This window comes from Phocoena phocoena, chromosome 11 (genome assembly GCF_963924675.1).
Source record: "Phocoena phocoena chromosome 11, mPhoPho1.1, whole genome shotgun sequence".
Classification (NCBI taxonomy): Eukaryota; Metazoa; Chordata; class Mammalia; order Artiodactyla; family Phocoenidae; genus Phocoena; species Phocoena phocoena.
The window spans coordinates 93,318,573-93,341,715 of NC_089229.1; the positions used below are offsets into that span (position 1 = coordinate 93,318,573).

The 23,143-nt window shown below is 37.1% G+C and overlaps 1 protein-coding gene across 5 annotated transcripts in view; it reads left to right on the top strand.

Annotated features, from left to right (window-relative positions):
• Positions 1 to 23,143, top strand: part of LRP6 (LDL receptor related protein 6) — a 161,897-nt gene that overhangs the window by 83,268 nt on the left and 55,486 nt on the right. For 4 of the 5 annotated variants that reach the window (XM_065887395.1, XM_065887396.1, XM_065887397.1 and 1 more), the window contains exons 4-7: positions 202 to 333; positions 3,712 to 4,108; positions 5,171 to 5,342; positions 22,783 to 22,999. In XM_065887395.1, coding sequence (XP_065743467.1) covers positions 202 to 333; positions 3,712 to 4,108; positions 5,171 to 5,342; positions 22,783 to 22,999 — 918 coding nt within the window. The remainder of the gene's footprint in view (positions 1 to 201; positions 334 to 3,711; positions 4,109 to 5,170; positions 5,343 to 22,782; positions 23,000 to 23,143) is intronic. The other variant, XM_065887399.1, reaches the window with a different exon arrangement.

Here is a 23,143-nt window from a genome sequence, read left to right on the forward strand (position 1 = left end):
TGGATACAAAATGCTAAGTAAATTCTCACTGGTTAATTCCCTTCCTTGCAGATGGTCTGGTAGTCAAGCACCTGGATGACATTTGGTAATAATTTGGTTTATCAGAGTTGCTCATGTTATGGTTGTTAACCTTTGTGTATCTAGAGTGGGGGAGGTCATCCATAATCATTGGTATTAATTACTGTGATTTATATTTGACAGCTACAAATCCATGTGGAATTGATAATGGTGGTTGTTCCCACTTGTGTTTGATGTCTCCAGTCAAGCCTTTTTATCAGTGTGCTTGCCCAACTGGGGTTAAACTCCTGGAGAATGGAAAAACGTGCAAAGATGGTAAGAAGTTGGTCTCCAAGAAGGAAGAATTTTAGATAGCAATTGGGATTCTTTATGATTTATTTTATTTCTCTGTAATAAGCTCTACAGGTTACAGTGCTTTGGGAGACTAGTCACTTAATCTCTCAGTCTTCACAATTGGTTATATACTAGGAGTGTTTTGTGTTTTATGGCAACTCTCGAATATTATAAATTACTTTAGTATTTAACTGAATTTTTAACATGCTATTTTGGAAAAAAAAATTAGGTGCCATTTCTTTTCTCTGTCAAATCTCACAGTCAGGGCTTCCCTGGTGGTGCAGTGGTTAAGAATCTGCCTGCCAGTGCAGGGGACACAGGTTTGAGCCCTGGCCTGGGAAGATCCCACATGCTGCGGAGCAACTAAGGCCGTGCGCAGCCACTACTGAGCCTGCGCTCTAGAGCCCGTGAGCCACAACTACTGAAGCCCACAAGCCACAACTACTGAAGCCCATGTGCCTAGAGCCCGTGCTCTGAAACAAGAGAAGCCATTGCAATGAGAAGCCCGCGCACTGCAACGAAGAGTAGCCCCTGCTCACTGCAACTAGAGAAAGCCCGTGCACAGCAACGAAGACCCAACACAGCCATAAATAAATTAAAAAATAAAATGAAATTTTAAAAATCTCATAGTCATTGATCACAATTGATTCTTGTGGAAATGAGTATTCTCATAAAGAATACATTTTTAACAGTAGGTAGCATTTGTAAATAAAGAACTTCAGTGCGAGGAAAAGATGTTTATTAAACTTTTAACTATAAGGACTATCATGGGATAAACATATTTTCTAAAAAATGATTGAATGATGTTTTTAATTGCCTTTTAACAACAGAGAATTGCCTTCAGAAGAAGAAAAGAATTCCTTATTGTACTGTTTAAAGCAACTCTTTCTATACTTAACCACCACACTGCCTCTTCTCCTTACTCTCAATTCCCTATAGAGAGAGGGCATATTGGAGAAGTATTCTGATTTAAGACATTTCAAGGGACTTCTGATTTGGGATAACACCAGTTCTTCTCTTTTTCTTCTTAATGAGAATGTTACTCTTCATTCTTACCCCTGTGGATCACCATCTGGTTCTCTAGCCACCAGCAAGACCTGGTAAGAAAATGGTTATATTTAGCAGTGGCTTCTTTATCTAACTCTGAAAAGTAGAAGCCTTTATTTAGGAGTGGGTTAGAGTTCCTGGCAAGGGGGTCAGGAAGTCAGAGAGATGGAATTGAGTTGGTGTACAGGATATTTGTCATGACTTGGCATTGATAAATTATCCTCCTAGTCAAAGGTGAAGCTGGCTGACTCTTGTCAGATGGTTTTCATGGCAAACAATAATTTGGTTTCAGTTTAAAACAAAAGGTTTTTGTAATGTTGCCTTTTTGTTTAAAAATGTAGCCTGACTTTAAAACAGAGGATTTATTTTAGCAGTAGTGGTCTGTTTATATCCTATAGCAGTGCAGATGTACGAGTTTAACTCCTATTTTGAATTTCAGATATACATTTGGCATGTAGTAGCCTTAAGTTAACTCTTCTGTTTTGATCACCTTGCCAAATTGACAGCTTCGCTCTCTATGACTTCTTTGTTTGCAGAGTTTAGGGCTGGCTTCTTTTGGTAGTTAGCAGAGGCAGTGAATTGGATAAAGTTACTCCTACTTGGTGCCTGCTGTGGCATTTAGGGCTGTATTCTCTCCAAGACAGAGTTCATTTATAATTAATCCATGAGTCAAAAAGCTGATGCTGAGAGCTTCTTCACTCCTCTTCTCAGTGTTTTCTACTATAATTCCAGATTAATGCTTGAAGTTTAATGTCAGTATTTTCTTTCGGACTCATTTCTTTGGTTGGGAATCTTTTTTCGCTCTTTGAGATGTCAACCTGCTTACTATGGTTTTTTGTTTTTTTGTTTTTTTTTGTTTTTTTGCGGTACACGGACCTCTCACTGTTGTGGCCTCTCCCGTTGCGGAGCACAGGCTCCGGACGTGCAGGCTCAGCGGCCATGGCTCACGGGCGCAGCCACTCCACGGCATGTGGGATCTTCCCGAACCGGGGCACGAACCCATGTCCCCTGCATCGGCAGGCAGACCCTCAACCACTGTGCCACCAGGGAAGCCCTGTTTGCTATCTTTTATTAGCTTTTATATAAAGTTAAATGTTTTTTCGCTAGTGGTTGACTTGAATATTTAAAATCAAAGCAAACAAAAAGGTTAATATTCTCATTCACAACAGTGTTTTTATTGAATACTGTTTTGGGTTAAAAGCATTTCATAAATAAATCTGATTTAAAACTCAATGAAATAAAAATTTGAAAGTTTACTTTCTAATGGTAATAATCATAATATATTAGCTAGTATTTATTGAATACTTACATGTTTGGTACATTTCTGAGTTTTACATTTATCTCCTTAAAGTCTCACAGCAACCCTATAGAAACCAGGCTTAGAGAGATTAGGTGTTTTGCCCGAGTTTGTGTAACTGCTTGAATCCAGTTCTGTCAGATGAACAACTCTAACCCTTACCCAGTGTGTCATATTTATCTGTTTCCCTCTGTCTTCTGCTGCTGTTTCCTCCTCCATAAGTTCCTTTGTCCTTAATTCTGTCAGGCATTGCCCTGTAGTTCTTTTTGTTACAACAGCTTTACCGAGATGTAGTTTACCTATAAAAATCATCCATTTCAAATGTACAATTCGGTGATTTTTAGTAAATTTACAGAGTTACAACCATCACAATACATCCAATTTTAGAACATTCTCGTTAATCACAAAAGATCCTTGTCCTAGATTCCTTTACCTTTTTAAACATCCTTCTTGAACAAAGGACCTATACTTCCTTCCTCTGATATTCAGCTACTTACCTTCTTAGTCATTACTTAGTTGCTATTCATTATGCCTTTAAATAAATGTTATTGATTCCAGGGGCTATATAATGAGTGAAGCCAGAGAGACAATCAAAACTTGATTTGGAGAATTCAGCCATTATAGAGTTTGACCTCATAGTCAAGCCACTCCTGTTTTACTGCATTACTTTCCATTTCCACCCTAAATAGACCCTAGTATCTTTTTTTTTTTTGCGGTATGCGGGCCTCTCACTGTTGTGGCCTCTCCCGTTGTGGAGCGCAGGGTCAGCAGCCATGGCTCACGGGCCCAGCTGCTCCGCGGCATGTGGAATCCTCCTGGACCAGGGCACGAACCCGTGTCCCCTGCATCGGCAGGCGGGCTCTCAACCACTGCGCCACCAGGGAAGCCCCTTAGTAGCCTTTTATACTCATTACTTTTCAATTATTGAAGAAGTTCTGCATTTTGTATTTAGAGTAACTAAATTTTGCCTGTGGGTTTCAAGTTTTTTCTTCATTTTTTTCACTTTGTTTTTCTAGGTGCCACTGAATTACTGCTTTTAGCCCGAAGGACAGATTTGAGACGAATTTCTTTGGATACACCAGATTTCACAGACATTGTTCTACAGTTGGAAGACATCCGTCATGCCATTGCCATAGATTATGATCCTGTGGAAGGCTATATCTACTGGACTGATGATGAAGTGAGGGCCATACGCCGCTCATTCATAGATGGATCTGGCAGTCAGTTTGTGGTCACTGCTCAAATCGCCCATCCTGATGGTATTGCTGTTGATTGGGTTGCCCGAAATCTTTATTGGACAGACACTGGCACTGATCGGATAGAAGTGACAAGGCTCAACGGGACCATGAGGAAGATCTTGATTTCAGAGGACTTAGAGGAACCCCGGGCTATTGTTTTAGATCCCATGGTTGGGTAAGAGGCTCTGCTGATAGAAAATTTTGCCAGGTGTTTCTGGTTTTTTACAGGTTCCTAGAAACATTGAGAAAAACAATGTGAAGTATATGCTGGTTTCCAATAAATAGCTCTTTAACGACTGTCCATTTTTAGAATATAGTGATTGGAATAAAATCTCAAGTTAAAGAATTGCTAGTTTTTTTCCTTGAATGTTTTGAATACTTTTTCCTTCTAAATTAAGTCCATGCTTGCTGACTTTGGGTGTTGGCTGTAGATTTTGCCGAGGTTGCATCATGACCATGAAAATTGTGGAAAGAAGTTGTTTTCAGAGCTCTTTCTCTTCCCCCTTAGAAAATTTAATTTCATCTCATTTTCAGTACTTCCAGAACGACTTGGTAAAGAATATATCTTACTTTTTGTATGTCCACAAGCATATAAATGATTTGATTTCCAAAACTTGGTCAGGCCATGTAGCTTTATGCCTAGTCTTTTTTTTTTTTGGCTATAACACCCTGACGATGGTCCAGGGAAACACAGCTTTCTACATCCTCACCAGTGTTGTTTGTTACTATGAGATTCATCCTGAGGGTGAACATAATGACAAATTATTACACCTCAGTGCATACCAATGCCTTCGAGCCCCTTAAATTCTCAGGAGCCTCAAGAATCACTTAGTGCTACAGGAGGAGTTAGTGATTTGGGGAAATCAGTTTGCCATCTGAATATTACTACTGGTTTAACCTTTTTGTGCCAGAGATGACAAGCCAGCAAGAAAGAGAGGACTGTTCCTGGGAAGGAGTACAAAATATTTTGAAAAACACAACTGAAAATAGAATATCATTATTGGGAGGCATTATCAGTTCTAGAAAACACTGTTTCATTCTGAAAATTTTCTACAAGCTTACACACTGCTGTTATAAATGTCTTAAACTTACTCTTCGTATGTTTGTCTTATGTTTTTTTTCCTTCTGTGGTGTTAACGGATGATCAGTGTAAAGGAGGGGTGGATCTCACCTTTAGGATATCTGAAAGTTACAGTTTATTATCTGTTTTTAGCTCATATTCTGTGTACTTCTATAGGTACATGTATTGGACTGACTGGGGAGAAATCCCGAAAATTGAGCGAGCAGCTCTGGATGGTTCTGATCGAGTAGTGTTGGTTAACACTTCTCTTGGTTGGCCAAATGGTTTAGCCTTGGATTATGATGAAGGCAAAATATACTGGGGAGATGCCAAAACAGACAAAATTGAGGTTTGTTTCTTGCTTTTTCATTTTGAAACCAGTTTTATAATCGTTTTTGAATTAATGGTAATTTGATGCAGATACTCTTGCATCTTCACTGGGGTGCCGGAGGTATTTTATTCAACCTTTAGGATTCTAGGGATTGTGTATTTTCTTCCATCTAACCATAAAATTTCTGAGTTACACTGGCATGAGAAATGGGTATTCATGTACCTCTAGTCTTAAAAGGTTATGTGAATGATTTTTCTCATTATGGGTAAAACCACTGCCTGAATTTCCTAGGGGCAGTTTGCACAAACCAAATATTACATAAGCTCTAGACTGAAAGAGCTGATAGTCGTCAGGACAACAAAGCCCATACATGCATATATACTTTCTGTTGGTGATGGTGTTGGGGCAGGTGGTGGCATATATTAACTATTAAGATGGTTACATGTGAATGGTTTTTAAATTGATTTATGAGCTGTGTGGGAGAAAAATTAATTAGCCAAAGCTTGGGGGAAATATTTTCCAAATGATAGAACTAAGGGCAATCAGAATAGAATTACGGTGGAAACAACCACCATATGTGAATATGTGACTGTTTTATCACATTGTTTTGTGAAGAGCATATATCCTTGATAATTGATTGTGAAGTCTAACTTTACAACTTTGAATTGCTAGAGGTCTTGTGAATCACATACTTAAAACAGAGTTTTGATCACAGTATTTCTTTGGAAAACACATGACTTCTCATATAAGGAATAGCTTTGAATGGCTCTTCAAAGGCACAGCACACATCTTGCAATAGATAGATAATTTGGGCTCTGGAGCAGTTACTTTAGAAAGGTGATTCTTAGGAATGTCAGGGACTCTGAGGGAATAATGAGTTAAAGGGCCTTCCTTTAAGAATGGAATCTTGGAATAGAAAAAACCCATTAGTATTCCACCAGGCTTAAATACTGAAAACCATCTTCAACTCTTGCAGCTGGTTTCCATTAATAGAAAATTATGCATGGACTTGACTATATAAATTTTCTTCCTGTTGTTAGTGTTTCACTGCCCCCACCCCCTTTAAATCCAAGTTAGGTTTGAATCTAGCAGCTGGAGTGCAGTGCTAATGAGACAAAGGTTATGAGTTCACTTTTCAGACAGGCTGTTAGCTTCACTTGGGTAGGCTTGAGTACAAATCTCACAACATTCCCATCCAGTTCACAAATGTGTATTGTTGATCAGCTGTGGACTATACATGAGTATATAGGTATACTACTCTTAGTTTAAGTCCATGTGTCCCAGAGGAATGTCTGCACATAAGGAAAGAGCACATAATTTACATCACGGAAGAACACGTGATTTATTATTTTATAGGGATTTAAAAAATTCTGTATTTGATCTTTCTTAGCTTACTATGACTGACTGATTAGATGGTAAATAAAACATTTGTTTCTTTCTAGGAATTTTTCAAGTCTTATTTTCCCTACTGCAGATCACTTTTAGCACTTTAGATATAGAAATTCATTCAAAACCACAAATAGTTCAGGAGGGATTCAGGTAAAGAAATGGGAATTTATGGAGGTTCTGAATGACAGTGTTTAAGAATAAAAATGAATACACATTATATAACAATATCTAATATTCATTTTACAGGATTTATTTTCTTAGTTTGCAGGAAGTGCAGTAGGTCTTAAAATTAGTATTAGTTCCGGCTTTTTGAGCTGTGTATATGTATGTAAGTGGTGTCATTTGCTTTCTCACTTCTTATTTCCTTCCTCCTTGACTTGTACCAGCATCCTTAAACTTACCTTTCAGATCTATTTCTCTTCTTCCAGGTTTACTGGAACACAGCTGCTATTTGTTGTTTGTCCCCCTTTTGACAGATTATTTGAGGTTAGTGATATATCTCCTTCCACCAAATTATACACACAATGACCTCCCCTCATTCTTTCCCCAGAGATTCTGATGAAGTTTCCCTAATTGATTTGTAATTTTAATTACAATTACAATGTAAAAAAAATTCTTTTTACAGACACATCTGGGAAATAAAGAGAGCAGATATTGTTATCTGTTACCCTCAAATTTACAACGATATGTAAAATTGCTGGTATATGGCAAACTAAGGAAAGAGCACAGCTCTTCATATTGCATAACTGAGGGAGAAAAACTGTTAGTTTCCCTCTCTGAGACTAGTAGTGATTATAGGAGCAACTGTAACCACCAGCTTTTTCATTTTTCTTTACTCAGTAGTAGGTCGACTAAAACTTTTGGGAAGACACAGAATTTTAAAAATGCTTCTTTTTCTAGGATTACTTGCTAGCCTCTTGTTACGTATCAGCTGATCCTAGGTGCTGATCTGACCCTAGTCTAGGTCACATGCTCCTTGCTACTCTCCTTCTCTTAAGAAAGCTTCCCTGCTTTTGTCATGCCCAAGAATGAAAGGTACTTTTTCCCGGGACTATAAGAAAATATTAAATTATGGTTGTAGTGGCCTTATTCTTTTCTGGAAGACTGAGAGTTTACTTGGGATATATGTTTCCAGTACATTTGGGAAGAAAAGATAAGTATTTGATAAATTATGTAGCAGTGTAAGGCATAGTAAACTCTTGTGTTTTGAGTGGGTCTTATGGGAAGAGCTTAAAATGTTCATTCGCTTATGCTCTCTGCTCCCTCAGTGGAGATTCCTTAGATCAGGTTCTCACTCACTTTTTTGGGTAAGTGTTGATGTAACCAGATGCTGGATATTGGGGAGCTGGGTGTGAGGATTGGGGAAACCAGAGAAAATTAATGGGGAGCTCTGGGTTTCAGACTCGACTTCTGTTGTACAGAGTTGCGAGAAAGAATAAATAGGTTTACCTGAGGTCTATAACCAATTCCGCAGAGAGGGATGGTACATAGGGAATTGCTGATGATGTCACATTTTTTAAAAAGACAGTCATCGTATTGGCTGGTGCTTTAATATAAGAATGTGTTTGTGAGGATATGTCTGATTTCCCTACTTTGCAACTGATAGTGACCACTTAACTGTAGGTGTTATTTAAAAGGTACTTCCTGGTACTTATTTACGTTTCTTCATTATGCTGAAATCATTTCCTCACCTTTTACATACAAGTTTCTAGTTTACTTGTCTGCACTGGGGTCCCCTCTACTCCCCACCCAAGTGTTACTGTAGTGTTCTGGGGCTTCCTGATAATAAATACTAAAGCATTAGCAGAAAGGATCATTTTCTTTTTTCTGGTTGGGGAACATCAAACAAGCCTTTATTTCAACTTTATAAGACCCTGCAGTAGGCAGAAGCACATTGTGTCTTAACACTATTCTCATTTTTCTCAGTCCGTTTTAACTGCCAGAAACATTGGTTGTACTGAGGGCCTGCAGTACTGCTTACCAATAGTGAAGACATATCATAGTAATTTATAAGTTTAAAACATTTTCAGTTAATGCGTTTTCAGTCACTGGTTTTATTGAAAATAATAATATTGTCATAGCTGAAATTTTCTCACAGTTTACTTTCTCATTATATACTTTTTATTCATTTTTTCCCCCTTTTCATTTCTGAGCTTATGCTGACAAATGCAGCAACACCTAGTGGTTGTAGGTGAAGAGAGAGATTTTTCTTGTTTACTTCAAGGACATGTAGAATTATTTCACATCTCTTTTATTGTAAATTTCCCTAGTTTAGAGAACAGTGTCATAGGTAGTTTTGTCAAAATCTAATTATACCTGGCACAATTTTGTTGGGAAACAGAAACAGGTTATTATGCAGGGCTGTATTTTCCTCTCGTGACAACTTCCTCTGTTTAATCAGTACTCTTATAAAGAAATTTGTTTCCCAAGTATCCAGATTTTTTTTAAAGTAATTTCTGTGGCGTCTTTAGCCCGTGTATTGTGAAACTCTGTTAAAACACACAAGGACCCATTTATGATGGTTTTTCTTACTGTTTTTTCTAAGATTAATTCCTCCTTAAGAAATTATAATAATATAATCATCTGTTGTTGAGATAAAGCTCTCCTGAGTGTATGACAAGTACCAACAAGTTCTTTCTTTTGAATCTTTGCCAGTTTATAAGTGTTCCTTAAAATTGGTTTTACTTTTAGAGGAATGTTCAGGATAACTTAAATACCTGAATCTTTGCCCATTCCTACTACTCTACCACACTATATGTATGTATATATATGAATATATATTTTTCCCCACATCTTCTTGACATATAATAACGGAAGAATGATTTTGATAAATTCCATTATTAGATTCCTCAGCCGAACAGAATACCTGGATTTGGAGACTGTATTCACTGAGGTGTAAGCATGGGCTATCATCTTGTTTCTGATAGGGGTGTATCTTATGATTATCTCTATCTTTGAACTCCTATTTAAAGGCTACCTGTTGATGTACAATTCTAACAACATTATTTAACTTGTTATCATCCATAGCAGCCAGAGTAGTGTACTGTCCAGTTGTATGCTCTGTCATCTCATTATCTCCTCTACTTTGTCTGGCTCGAAAAAACTTATTGCACGTATTTATGGTTAGAGAAACTTGCTTGATGATAGGTGTAATCATATTTTCCTGAACTGGCACAGCAAACCCTGGAGCCTCATCAAACAAGATGCAGTTGCCTCACGTTGGAGTTAGTATAATTTTATCTATGTAAATTAGGATAATCTGTTCATTTGGTACTTAGAAAGCACTTAGTGACCAAGTTTGAACTTGCACTTGGATTGTTTTTTAAATGTTCTGCTATTATACTTTTTCGCCTCATGTTTTAGTATAAAACCATTTAATATGTGGGGAGCTGTTTTTAGTTACAGTCATTATTTTAGAAGTACCTTTTTTATTCCTTTGGTTTTTGTACCCCTGAAGTAAGAGTCCTGATTTCATTGTCCTACTTTCTTGAGAAGAGAGGTCATCCTCTTTACAGTTTATAACAGTGGGTTTTTTTTTTTTTGTTGTTGTTGTTTTTGTTCTTTTTTGCGGTACGCGGGCCTCTCACTGCTGTGGCCTCTCCCGTTGCGGAGCACAGGCTCCGGACACACAGGCTCAGCGGCCATGGCTCACAGGCCCGGCCACTCCGTGGCATGTGGGATCTTCCCGGACCGGGGCACGAACCCGTGTCCCCTGCATCGGCAGGTGGACTCTCAACCACTGCGCCAGCAGGGAAGCCCTAGTGTTTAGTTTTTATGGAGGTAATCTCTAGATGTTCTGTTGAAACATTTTATAATATTGGACCCTGATCTAGTTCTTGTTTGATTTTGCCATTTAACTCGGTGACTTTAGATAATTCACATAATCTCCGGTCTTTGTATTTTGGCCAATGAGGTCATTTGAACCAGGTGATCTTTAGGTTCTTTCCAGTTATAACATTTTTTGATGTTTTTTATATTAACTGCATGTCATAGGTTAAGAACAAATAAAACACTTTGCTTGGGAGAGTTGCTAAAAGGGAATCTATATTGAAGATGACATGACTGTTTTCTTTTTTTCTTTAAATTTTTCCTTATTTACTGTGCCTTTAATTCCTATCACCTAAAGAAAACTTGCCTGTTGGGGGTTCAATATCTTTAGTAACTCAGTTTTAGTGACTTCTGGTAAGCTATTCATTTAGATTTTGCGTTGACCTGTATGCAGGCTACTCCATTATTAATATGCATGGTGGTTTAAATAAATGTTTAAAGCTGTTGTTTGAAGCTTGCCAAACATGTAAATGTTAATGGAGTTCATGTAAAACATTATTTTTCAGGAGGTTATTTCCCTGTAGCTGGGAAATTATTATACTTTTAGAGGGGTCATAGAGATTTTATTTTTACTGTTTTTAAAAGGTTTGGAAAGGGTAAAAAGTAATATAATGGCAAGGACCACAGTTTTCGGACTTCTTGGGAGGGAATTTGCAAAACATAGAGCAATGTTAACAATAACAAGTATTTTAACTTCTTGTTTCAACTTAATTTATCACCAGCTATTTAAGGATTCTGTGTAATAGTCATTGCTGAAGTTATCCATAACGAGCAAATGATTCTCCTTCAATTTTTTTTCCACTTTAAGTGTAGCTTACAATTTTAAAATGTTGAGAATGTTATAATGCAGGCCCTGTAATTTTTTTGTTGAACTCTTAATAGATTTCCTAAACTCTTCATTCATTGTACTATGATTTGTTTTTTTGGTAGATTTGATCTGAAATAATAATCTGAGGGAAGGAGTTAGAATCCCTTTTATAGTGCTAAGATTTTCAATAGATTAGTATTTTGTTATTTCATTTATAATTTTGAGCTTCTGAGATCTGCCAGGCTTGTAGAGCTTGTAAGTAGGACTGAAATTAGAGGCTTTATGCTATTAATAAATGGACCCTGTTCAGTTTTTTGTTTTTGATTGATTTTTTTTACAGTTCTATAAGTTTTAATAAGTGCATAGAGTCATGTAGCCACCACCACAATTAAGATACAGAACATTTCCATCAATCACAAAAACTGCCTTGTGCTGCCCCTTTATTTTCAACTCCCCACACCCACTCTCCGGCAACCTCTGCACCTAGATTTGCATAAATGGAATCATACAGTATGTTGCCTTATAAGTATGGCTTCTTTCACTTAGCTTTAGACATTTAAAACGTTAAATGTTCATTTATTTTTGATTTTAGATTGATTTATGACTTGGTCTTTATGTCTGGTTGAGATTTATAACACTACTATTGTGTTTTAGTTACAGTGTTATTCTTAAAATATGGGGGAAAATTCCCAAACCCTTCTCTGCCACAATAGATTTCATTAGTCTATAGATAGTAAGCAAACAGAGTTTCATGGGTTTTCAAAGTGTTGTTGTCTTTGGGAAAAAAGCCATGTTCAGACGGTTTAGACATTATCAGATGATTTCTAGATAGTGTCATATACTTACACAAACATTTGTTCTTCCTATCCCAGGTTTCTCTTCCCAGAATTCAGCAGTGTTTGTTGCTTTTTGATTAGTTAGCTTCTTTAATTTGTCAAAGGTCATAGAACTTGCTATTTATGAAGAAAACAATGGAATTCAAGTTTCCTGATTCCTAATAACAGTACTTTTTGTGTTGAGTTCTGCTGCCTCTTTTTTAGACTGTTCATTTTGAAATAATTTCAGACTTCAACAAAAAATTTGCAAGAGTAATAAAACTTTCACCCAGGTTCATTTTACATACTCATAGAATAGTGATCAACACCAGGAAGTGAACACTGATACCATTTCCATTATTCCTGTTATATTAATTGGAATTCTCCCATAAGGAAGAGGTGTCCCCTTTCCTATTTATTCAATTATTCATATATATATGTATGCACATATATATGTATATATATGAGCCCATGGATGTTCAGTTTATTCTACAGGGTATATTTCGTTATCATCATTATATCGTTGCAAAAAATGTTCCAGAATTGGCATTAGGATCACCTTCAAGGTGATTCTGTGTCCTTTTGACATGCCTCCATCTTTTTTTTTTTTAAATTGTGGTGAAAAACACATAACATAAAACCTACCATCTTAACCATTTTTAAGTGTACAGTGGTGCTAATTATATGCACATTGTTCTGCAAGATCTGTAGAACTTTTTCATCTTGCAAAGTTGAATCTCCATTCCTTTTGAACAACTGCTTCCCCACCAGCCCCTGGCAACTGCCATTTCACTTTCTGTTTCTAAGGGTTTGATTACTGTAGATACCTCTTATAAGTGGAACCATGCAGTATTATCTTCTTGTGACTGGCTTTATTTCATTTAGCATATGTCCTCAGTGTTCATCCGAGTTGTGGTCTGTGACAGGATTCCCGTCTTTTTTAAGGCTGAATAATATTCCATTGTATGTATATACCGTATTTTCTCTATCCATTCATCTGTTGATGGACATTTAAGTTGGTTCTACCTCTTGGCTGTTGTGAATACTGCTGCAGTGAACATGAGTGTGCCGATATCTCTTTGGGATCCTGTTTTCATTTCTTTTGGGTATGTACCAGAAGTAGGATTGCTGAATCAAATGGTAATTTAATTTTAATTTTGTAAGGAGCCGCTGTCATTTTTAAAATACTTTTTGGAACAACAGCATATTCCAGCTTTCTCTTATTTCCCATGCCAAGGAGCCATGGTTCTTTTTAATGAAGAATAGTATTTAAAAACCAGTATCTGGGCATAAGGCGTGCTCATGGGTACTTGAGCAATTTGTCTTAATACTAAGATGTTAGAGTTGATTTTTTTTTTTTTTCCTACTAAGACTCCAAATATATGTTAGTTGTGCTTGAAAAGAATGAGAGGAAAGGGAGCATTTTTCCCTTGTTAATATGCTAATGTGCTTCCCTTAGGGTTTATTAAAGGCTCCAGGACAGTGGGGTTCTCACAAGTATCTCATGAAGCATTTGCGTATTGACTAAGGTGGTGTTGGTTTTCATCATAGTGATACCTTCAGCTGAAAATCTGTTCTGAATTTTATAGTTTTTCTGAGTAATTCATGTTTTAGAATGCTTTGGTCACAATAGCAATTCGTAGCTCTATCGGTAAAAGAGCATAGTAACTGCAAATGTTTAATATTCTAAGCACGACTCCTTGAAAAAATATTATGAAACTACCTAGTGCAAGTTTGATACTTTTTCTTTCCATATTAAAAATCACTTGTATTTACTCAGACATAATATGTCTTGAAGTAGGTTAAAGGCTTTGAATGCAGCACTGAATTTGCCGTTACTGCTCTCTTAAACAGGTGCATGGCGTCCCTTTGCTTCCCCTACTGGATGCAAAGCATTTCTCTTTCCTTCTCACCCCAGTGAGATTCTGCATGACTGAAATGTTATTTCCATTGATATAGTTTTCAAAAATGCCATTTCTATGAAATTATACTTTATAACCTATGAAGTATATGAATCAGCCCCCAATGATACCTATTTGTCTCTCATATATATATATATATATATATATATATATATATATATATAAACTTTTAATTTACTACTTGTTTTGGATATTGGCTGGAACAGTATAAGAGGAATGGTTCATTTGCATTTCTTTTTTGGAACTTGATAGCATTTTATGATGGGTGCCTGGTTGTCCTGTTGTCATCTATTTCTTGAACATGTCCAGTCAAGTGAATTTGCATAGCAGCAACTTTGGTAGTAGACTGACTGCGTTCCAGGATTTCATGGGTAATCCTGTCTTGGTATTTAATGGGCTGATGAAACTGCTCAAAAAAACCGGATGTGATGTCTGCAGAAGGTTTGCCATTACCTCCTCTCTGTGAAGATAATGTTCTGGTTAACCCACATCTGTTTCCTGTTGTAGCCCGTATGCTCAGTGTGGTTTGCAATATTTGGAAATGCCTCAGAATGTTAAATCCATACCACAATGTGGTTGAAGCAGCTGAAACCACTGGAGACTCTGGTTCAGATTTGGAGGTAGATTTTAGAAGTGACAGAAGCCTAATTTTAGTTTAATTAAACCACTCTGAGGTAATATGGTGAAACACACCCTCAAGAAGATTTAATTAGTGTTGGCTCAGCTTTTAAAGCATAAGGGTTATCTTTTGGATTGGCCTAAAATGGTGCGTTTGTTCTGGGTTCAGAATGTACAAGCAAGCTTTTACCAGGATTTGGGTTGTTATTTTAAACATAAAGGGGCTTAAAACTGTATTTACAAACCTAGTAACCTGTCCAAAACTGTTACTCCTTGGGTATGAGAAGTGTAACAGTAATTTTCTTTGAGACAAAGCAACATGTTCTTGTTTCTCTATGTTGCTTCTGCCCAGTAGTAGAGAGAGATTGTGTGGCTGATAAAAGAGAAGCATTTAGGGCAGAAGCCAATTGTCTAAGAAGTGTCAACTCTGCAAAAGTAATGGAAGGAAACACATTTCAGAAAGTAATCAGACTCTGTATAAAGGGAAATATGTAGTTCTTTAGAAGTAAAGTCTCACAATCAGATTTTGTGTGTTTTTGATCCCTTAATTTCTTCAGAGGATTCTTATAAATTGCCTCCTACATCATATGAACAACAAAAATGATAACAGCATTTATTACTAACAACTATTATTATTTTTCAGGTGCCCGTGGACTTTTCCCTTATCTTTCCTCTCTTCATCTTTTTTTTTAATTATGGAAAATTTCAGACATGTAGTAAAGCAGAGTAAAGATACTCAGGAACTACCTGGCTTCAACCATTATCTGTCAATCTAGAATGCTCTTAAGGGGAGAGCCAAGGAGATGGCAGATAGGGATTCTCTTATTAATATAAATGTGATTTTAATACTTTTATTTTGATATAACTTAAAAGAAATGAAAGAATCATGCCTTTGTCCTTACTCTTGCAAATCTCAGCTAGTACTTTGAAATGTAAACTTACAAATGTGATAAAAGATGAAAAAAGTAGAGTTTTATTCTTTTCATGAGAAATCATTTTTTGAAGTAATTTTAACCCATATTAGAATTAAGTATAGCATAGCTGGGGAGGGAGGAAAGACGAAATGGAAGACATTTGTTTGTGGCTTTACGGAGCCTGATGAGTCTAGGGCAACCCTGAAGGTGGCAGGTTTGAGGGGGGACAGGGGTCTAATCTAAAACAGGAGTAAATTAACTTTGTTGTGGGCTGTATAGTCACCACCATGAAATTCTAATCCTGCACAGTCCACTAGGGTAGCCAGTAACCACATACGGCTACGGAGCACCTATAATGTGGCTGCTCTGAACTGAGATGCTTGAAGTGTAAAATGCATACTAAGAAGACCTAGTAAGAAAAAACATAAAGTCTCGCTAATAAATTTTTAAAGAGTGGTTACATGTTGAAATAAAATATTTTGGATATATATGAATAGATTAAATATATTATTAAAATTTCCTTTACCTGTTTTTTTAAAAAACTTTAAGAAAATCTGGCTCCTAGAAAATTTTAAATTACACACATGACTCACATTTGTAACTTGTATTTCTTTTGGCCAGCACTGTTCTAGACCCAACCCTGTTGTAAAAAGCTACTACAACAGTCAAGAATGGGAAGATAGGGAATTAAGGGAAGCAGTGTGGTTACAAACTTACATTTAAAGTATCTTAGCATATCTTAATTACATTGTTTAATGTGAAATAGATGTGCTATATCTAGCTTTAGTGTGTACTTTATTTACCCTACTACCCACCCACCCCAAAAAAAACCACAAAAAAACACTTTTAGTTTTTGCCTTTAAAGTGAGAGAACAAGGAATAGCTAGCTGGAAGGGACTACTACTCTAGTGTGCAAAGCTACAAAATCCTTAGCTGTGGCTTTTAGGGAACTATATTTGAGTTCTTGGACTCTGTGCTATTCTAAAGATCTTAAGACCTTCATTGTCATTTGTTGTTGATTTGCCAGATGTTGCTAAAAATTACCTTATCTTTTTAACATGTCCTTTGCTTGTTTTTCTTCTTCCTGAGACCCTTGCTTGCACTTAGATCAGCATTAACACTGATCCAAGCCCCAGTTTTGTCAGGGGACCAGAGTGAAGATCACCAAAGCATTCCTAACCTACAGTCCTTTATGTGCAATTCTGAAATCCAAAACTCTTGAAACCGAAAGTTATTTTTATTAATTCAGTTGGTAGAGAGTCTGGCTTGAGGGACTTCCCTGGCGGTCCAGGCAGTGGGTGCGGGTTCCATCCCTGGTGGGGGAGCCCAAGAAAACCAAAACACAAAATGGAAGCAGTATTGTAACAAATTCAATAAAGACTTTAAAAATGGTCCACATCAAAAACACTTTAAAAAAAAAGAGTCTGACTTGAAGCAGTGTAAGACTAATTGTAGTCCCTGTTTATCCCCCTTTGTGGGAATATGTATATGTCTTGCTGGAAAAATATTATCATGCTTGGCAATGACGTGCTGCCCTGGACCCAGGTAGAGGTGATACGCCATGTGCCTTGTGTTAGCCTTTCGGTATTTCAGAGAAGTCCAAATTCTAAAATGGAGCTAGCCCCAAAGACTTTCAGAAAGGGGATTTTTGGACCTCTATTATCATCCCATAGAAATTGAAAATATTTTATTAACCGTAATTCTATATTTAAGATATTTGTCTTAAGCACAATCTGGATGCAGTAATAGAGGTAAATGAGGTCTACCTGAAATACAGCTTTGTTATGTCACTTCTCCTTAAAGTGCTTTCAGAAGTTTCTTGTTTTCTATAGTTTTTCTTACCTGGAATTTCATACCTCCTATAGGGTGTTGTCTCTCTGAGTCCCTTTTGTATTCTTTCTACCTCACAGCGACTCTTTCAAAGTCAGTCAAACAAGACATTCATGACTGTGTCTTAACATGTGTTACTTCTTTTATTCTGAAAAATCATTTTCTCTTTTTCTTTGTCCAAATTCTTCTAATTCTTGAAGGTGGATTTGAACTCCTGCTCCTTCCTAAAGTTTTTCCTGATTAGCTGTACGCCAGAGAAGGGTGTATGTTTATGGTTTTAATGTAAATATAGTTTACTTCCTCAACCAGATTGTAATCCCTTAGCTAGAAGAGGCCCTGTTGTAAACTTCTTAGCATTCATCATGCTTTTCATGTGATTTGCATTTAGTAGATATGTTTATTAATGTTGTTTGATTCGGGGTGGGGAGTGGAGTTGAGGGTCTGGTAGAGCAGCAGAAAGTATATTCCAATCAAATTGTCAAACTGCTCCATTTTGTTTACTGTTGTAGTTATCGTGCATCTAAGTAGCATAAGCAAACAATAAAAATGGGGGTTGGAAATGGGAATAAGGCTGCAGCCCTGCAGTTTTCCACTAGTTGCAAGGATACAGAAAAATCTGTGCTGTTTTTATTCAGCTTAAAACTGTGTGGATGGGGCTTCCCTGGTGGCACAGTGGTTGAGAGTCCGCCTGCCGATGCAGGGGACGTGGGTTCGTGCCCCGGTCCGGGAAGATCCCACATGCTGCGGAGCGGCTAGTCTCGCGAGCCATGGCTGCTGAGCCTGCGCATCCGGAGCCTGTGCTCCACAACGGGAGAAGCCACAACAGTGAGAGGCCCGTGTACTGCAAAAAAAAAAAAACTGTGTGGTTGTTTGATCTTTTACTTCCACATATCCTTTTATATTTATGTATTAATTTTTATTTTGAAGCACTATATTTTGCTAAATTAATTAAATATAGCCATTTAAGTATAGCTGTTTACTTTTAGGGACTAAAGCATTTTACTAAAACAATAAAGGGCAAGAACCAGCATTTAACTGAGCATCTATTAATCTGATACTGTGCTATATAAGTAAACATTCTTTTCTTTAATTCCTAAGTAATTCAGTAATGTAAGTGCTCTCTCCCTATTTTACATGTGAGAAATTTCCTTAAGGGTATCTAGTGAGTGATAGAGCTTATATTTAAAATCCAAATCTGTCTAATTCTGCCAGAGTATTGTTTGCTAATCATAAGAGATTTTTAGAGAGCAGAAGAATGAAGAATAAATGCTAAATAAGAAAATGCTGAGTTGTGTAAACCAGAAGAATCTTTCGGAATTATCTTTTTGTTATTTTTCTCACTGTGGTTTTCAGTTTCATTCTTTGCCCATTATCTAAATTCATAGCTAATAAGCTATCTTTGTTTAAGTTGTTAATTTCTCAAAATGAACAAACAAGAATGTTGCAGGATACATAACTGAGAGAGGAGAGTTGGTTGATCCTGTAATATTTTTGAAGTAGAAATTTAGATTTTATTTTTAAAAAGAAGTTCAGTATTAGGTCACTAGTGTATGCTTTTAGATCAGCAAATAAATTTTAATAGGAAGGCCAATATTGGAGCATAGTAATCAGCAAAATTAGTATTCGTTTATTAAACGTAAGATAATAATTGATTTAAGATAATACTGAAATGAGGAATAAGGTAAAAGCAGACACGTTTTACTATACCATACGCTTGTAAGAACGTATTATTTTAGAGTTCTGTAATACAGAATGTTTAGCACTCTGTGTTAGATGCTCTCTGATAGGATGATGAACTCCTCCCCCTAATGGAGAAGATAGGTTTCCTGTTAAGTATATGACATTTTAGATGAAGTAGCAGTACATTTTCTGGTAGATGCAGTGGGAAATATTGCAGTAGAAACTGATGAGACTTTAGACTAGAACTTTACATATTTGTAATTTTTCTGCATAAGGTAATATTAAAGCCTTAAGACTCGATGGGCCTGTTGAAAGGTGTTTTATATACAGAGAACAACTCAGGAAATCTTGGAACATATCCAGCCAGGTTTGAAAAAGGAGAGAGGAACCAGGGAGATGAAGAGATAGAAAGCAGATTGTGCAGAAGAGCACAAGAGCAGAGAAGAACAGAAAAGTAGTCACTGATCATTTTCAGTAGTCATTTGAGCCGAGTCACGGATTGTCAGCCAGTTGTAGGGAGGTAAGGGAATGAATGGTAAGGGGTGGAGGCAGCAGCTACAGATCATTCAGAGAACATGGCAGCAAAAACAGAATCATTCAGCTTTTAAACAGTGTCTCTCTAAAGTGGTGGAAACTGTGTTAAAGGCAGAAAAGAAGGACCTTATGGAGAGGGAGAAATTGGAGATCCTGGGAAGGAAGGACATAGTATTGGGAGGAAATTCTTGCAAGGAGGGTAGAGGAAGATACCAGAGTCAAGAGAGAATCTCCATATTAGGGTGGAGGCAAAAGGACAGAGTTTTAAAATAAGCTTCTCCCACCTAAAATAATGACTATTCTAAATTATGTCTAATAAAGGAAAAATTTTTACTCTGATCAGAGTTTCCAGGCAGTAATAAAATGGGGCCAGAAATTCTTTCTTGGAGCTCTGCTTTTAGGAGGGATCAGGAAGGTATCCATTCTCTAAAAGTAGGCAGTAGTATGCATTTTCACATGGATTTAAAATTTGGGCAAGAATACCTTTCATTCATTCACATGGCTAAGCTAGGATCTGAGGATAAGAACTGTTATATAAATTTTTATTTCCATTTTTACTAAGGTTTCTTGACTGTCGTAGGTCTTAGGAAACCTGTCTCCTTTTAAAGTTTTTTTGTTTTTTTAAATAAATTTATTTATTTATTTATTTTTGGCTGCGTTGGGTCTTCGTTGCTGCGCGCGGGCTTTCTCTAGTTGTGGCGAGCGGGGGCTGTGCTGCATTGCGGTGCACGAGCTTCTCATTGCGGTGGCTTCTCTTCTTGCAGAGCACGGGCTCTAGGCACACGGGCTCAGTAGTTGTGGCTTGCGGTCTCTAGAGCGCAGGCTCAGTAGTTGTGGCGCACAGGCTTAGTTGCTCCGCGGCATGTGGGATCTTCCCGGACCAGGGCTCGAACCCATGTCCCCTGCATTGGCAGGCGGATTCTTAGCCACTGCGCCACCAGGGAAGTCCCTCCTTTTAAAAATTATTTAACAAATATTTATTGAGTTCTCTGCCAGGCTCTTTAATAGTAGCTGTGAAAGACATAAATAGATGAATTAGGTTCCTGCTATTCTAGAGATTATATCCTAGTTATATATGAAAACAGATTATCAACCCTTTTTCTCTGCTTAGTCATTTTACTCTTAAACACCAAAGTAATTTTAAGATAAACCATAGACATCATAAAATATATCCAGGAATGGTCTGTTGCAAGAAAATGTGAATGTAAAAAATCTAAACTCATGTCTCAAGCAGAAATTATTAACTCTAAAAAGTGTGTAATGTTAGGAGTTGGAGTAGTATTTAATTCTTTTTAACTATGTTTTTGACTTTTAAAAAACATTATATTTAAATATAGATTTATTCAGTTGGCTTAATAGAAGTCCTCTTGTATCTAATATGAACAGATAAACATCCAACTAATATAATCTCTCTTCCATCAGATATAAATCAAATATTTATTGATATTTGCAAGTGAAGATACAAGAATATGGCACAATTTTGCTCAATTTTTAAGTATTTTGTTTCCAAGGTTTGGATGTTTGGGGAAGGTCAGCAAGTGTTTTAAAATTTTTAGAGAGGAGAGATAAAGATATTTGCTTGTCATTCCATCTAGGCATCACAGTATTAACTTACATGGAATATAATTTATGAATAAAAAACTAATACTTGTATAAGATTATGCCTGATACTTCTTTTTAGGTGGGTGTTTGCATGTACATGTTATTAGGAACAGAATAACATTTTTGAAGGCTGATTTGCCTGGTACACAGGCCACTTTAAATGATAGAAATGTTCTCAGATGAGGACTTGGAAGTTGGTGCTTTAGAATACTTCCTCTGTCTTTTAGAACAGAAGATTAGTACATGTTTCTGCAATGTCAGAGACAGATAAGACGCCTAGGGAAATTGCTGATGTTTACAATGAAAATGTCAGAACGAATTTAATAATGTTGCTATAGCAGGGGTCCCCAACCCCGGGCCATGGACCAAGAGTGGTCCGTGGTCTGTTAGGAACCGGGTTGCACAGTAGGAGGTGAGCCGAGCGAAGCTCCATCTGTATTTACAGCTGCTCCCCATTGGTCGCATTACTGCCTGAGCTCCGCCTCCTGTCAGATCAGCGGCGGCTTTGGATTCTCACAGGAGCGCGGACCCTACTGTGAACTGCACGTGGGAGGGCTCTAGGTCGCAAATACAGATGAGCAGAGAGGTCTGACTGCACAGAGACCATAATACATCAGTTGCTTGCAGACTCATATCAAAACCCTATCAGTGAGTGGCAAGTGAAAACAAGCTCAGGGCTCCCACTGATTCTGCATTATGGCGAGCTGTATAATTATTTCATTATGTATTTCATATTATATTACAATGTAATAGTAATAGAAATAAAGAGCACAATAAATGTAATGTGCTTGAATCATGCTGAAACCATCCTCCTCCACCCAGTCCGTGGAAAAATTGTCTTCCACGAAACTGGTCCCCGGTGCCAGAAAGGTTGGGGACCGCTGTGCTGTAGGGTAGTTGGAAAGAGCTGACACATCCTAGTTACTTGAAATTTAGTTGCAGAGAGAGTATCTAGAGTGTTTTTTTTTTTTAAACAAAAACAATGAAATAAAAAATACACTAAATAGAAGGAGTTCTAAAAAAGACATCAACTCTGGTTACAAGCTGTGTAACCTTATTAGAATCTTAGTTTCCTTAGATGTCAAACAGGCAAAACTCTCAGGATAAAATAAAATATGTTATAAAACACAATACGTAATAAAATAATATGTGCAAAGGTACACTACAATTTGAAAACAGATGTACAAGCAAACTTAAGGCGATAATATTGTACTTTTAATTTTTACTCAGTCATTTAGTAGAGGAGGTGCCTACTAAATATAATGTTGCCGGAATTTTTAGAAGGCAGGGTAATAAAAGACTGGGGAAATAGAGGTAAAATATGAGCCCACATTGAGTCTTCGAAATCCTTCTCATTAAATCAACATGTTGTCACTTTGTGAAAGCATTGTAACAGGAGTAACTTAAGATGACACTTGGATTTTGATGTAGGCGTAGTTGGTTTTGTCATTTTTACGTACGTTTGAAGAATAAGTACACATCTTTTCCTCTTCCTTCTCTTTAAACTTAAACTTGAAGGTTATGAATACCGATGGGACTGGGAGACGAGTGCTAGTGGAAGACAAAATTCCCCACATATTTGGGTTTACTTTGTTGGGTGACTATGTTTACTGGACCGACTGGCAGAGGCGTAGCATCGAAAGAGTACACAAACGAAGTGCAGAGCGGGAAATCATCATAGACCAGCTCCCTGACCTCATGGGCCTGAAGGCCACAAATGTTCATCGAATCATTGGTAAGTAATTCCACAGTTCTCTTAGAGATTGAACGAGGAATGAGAAAAGATAGAGACAGTCAGCAGCTTGTAAAGTCAGCAGTGTAAATTGTTGATGTTTTGAGGGGATATACATAAATTCTTTGTGGTACAAGTACGTTTTTC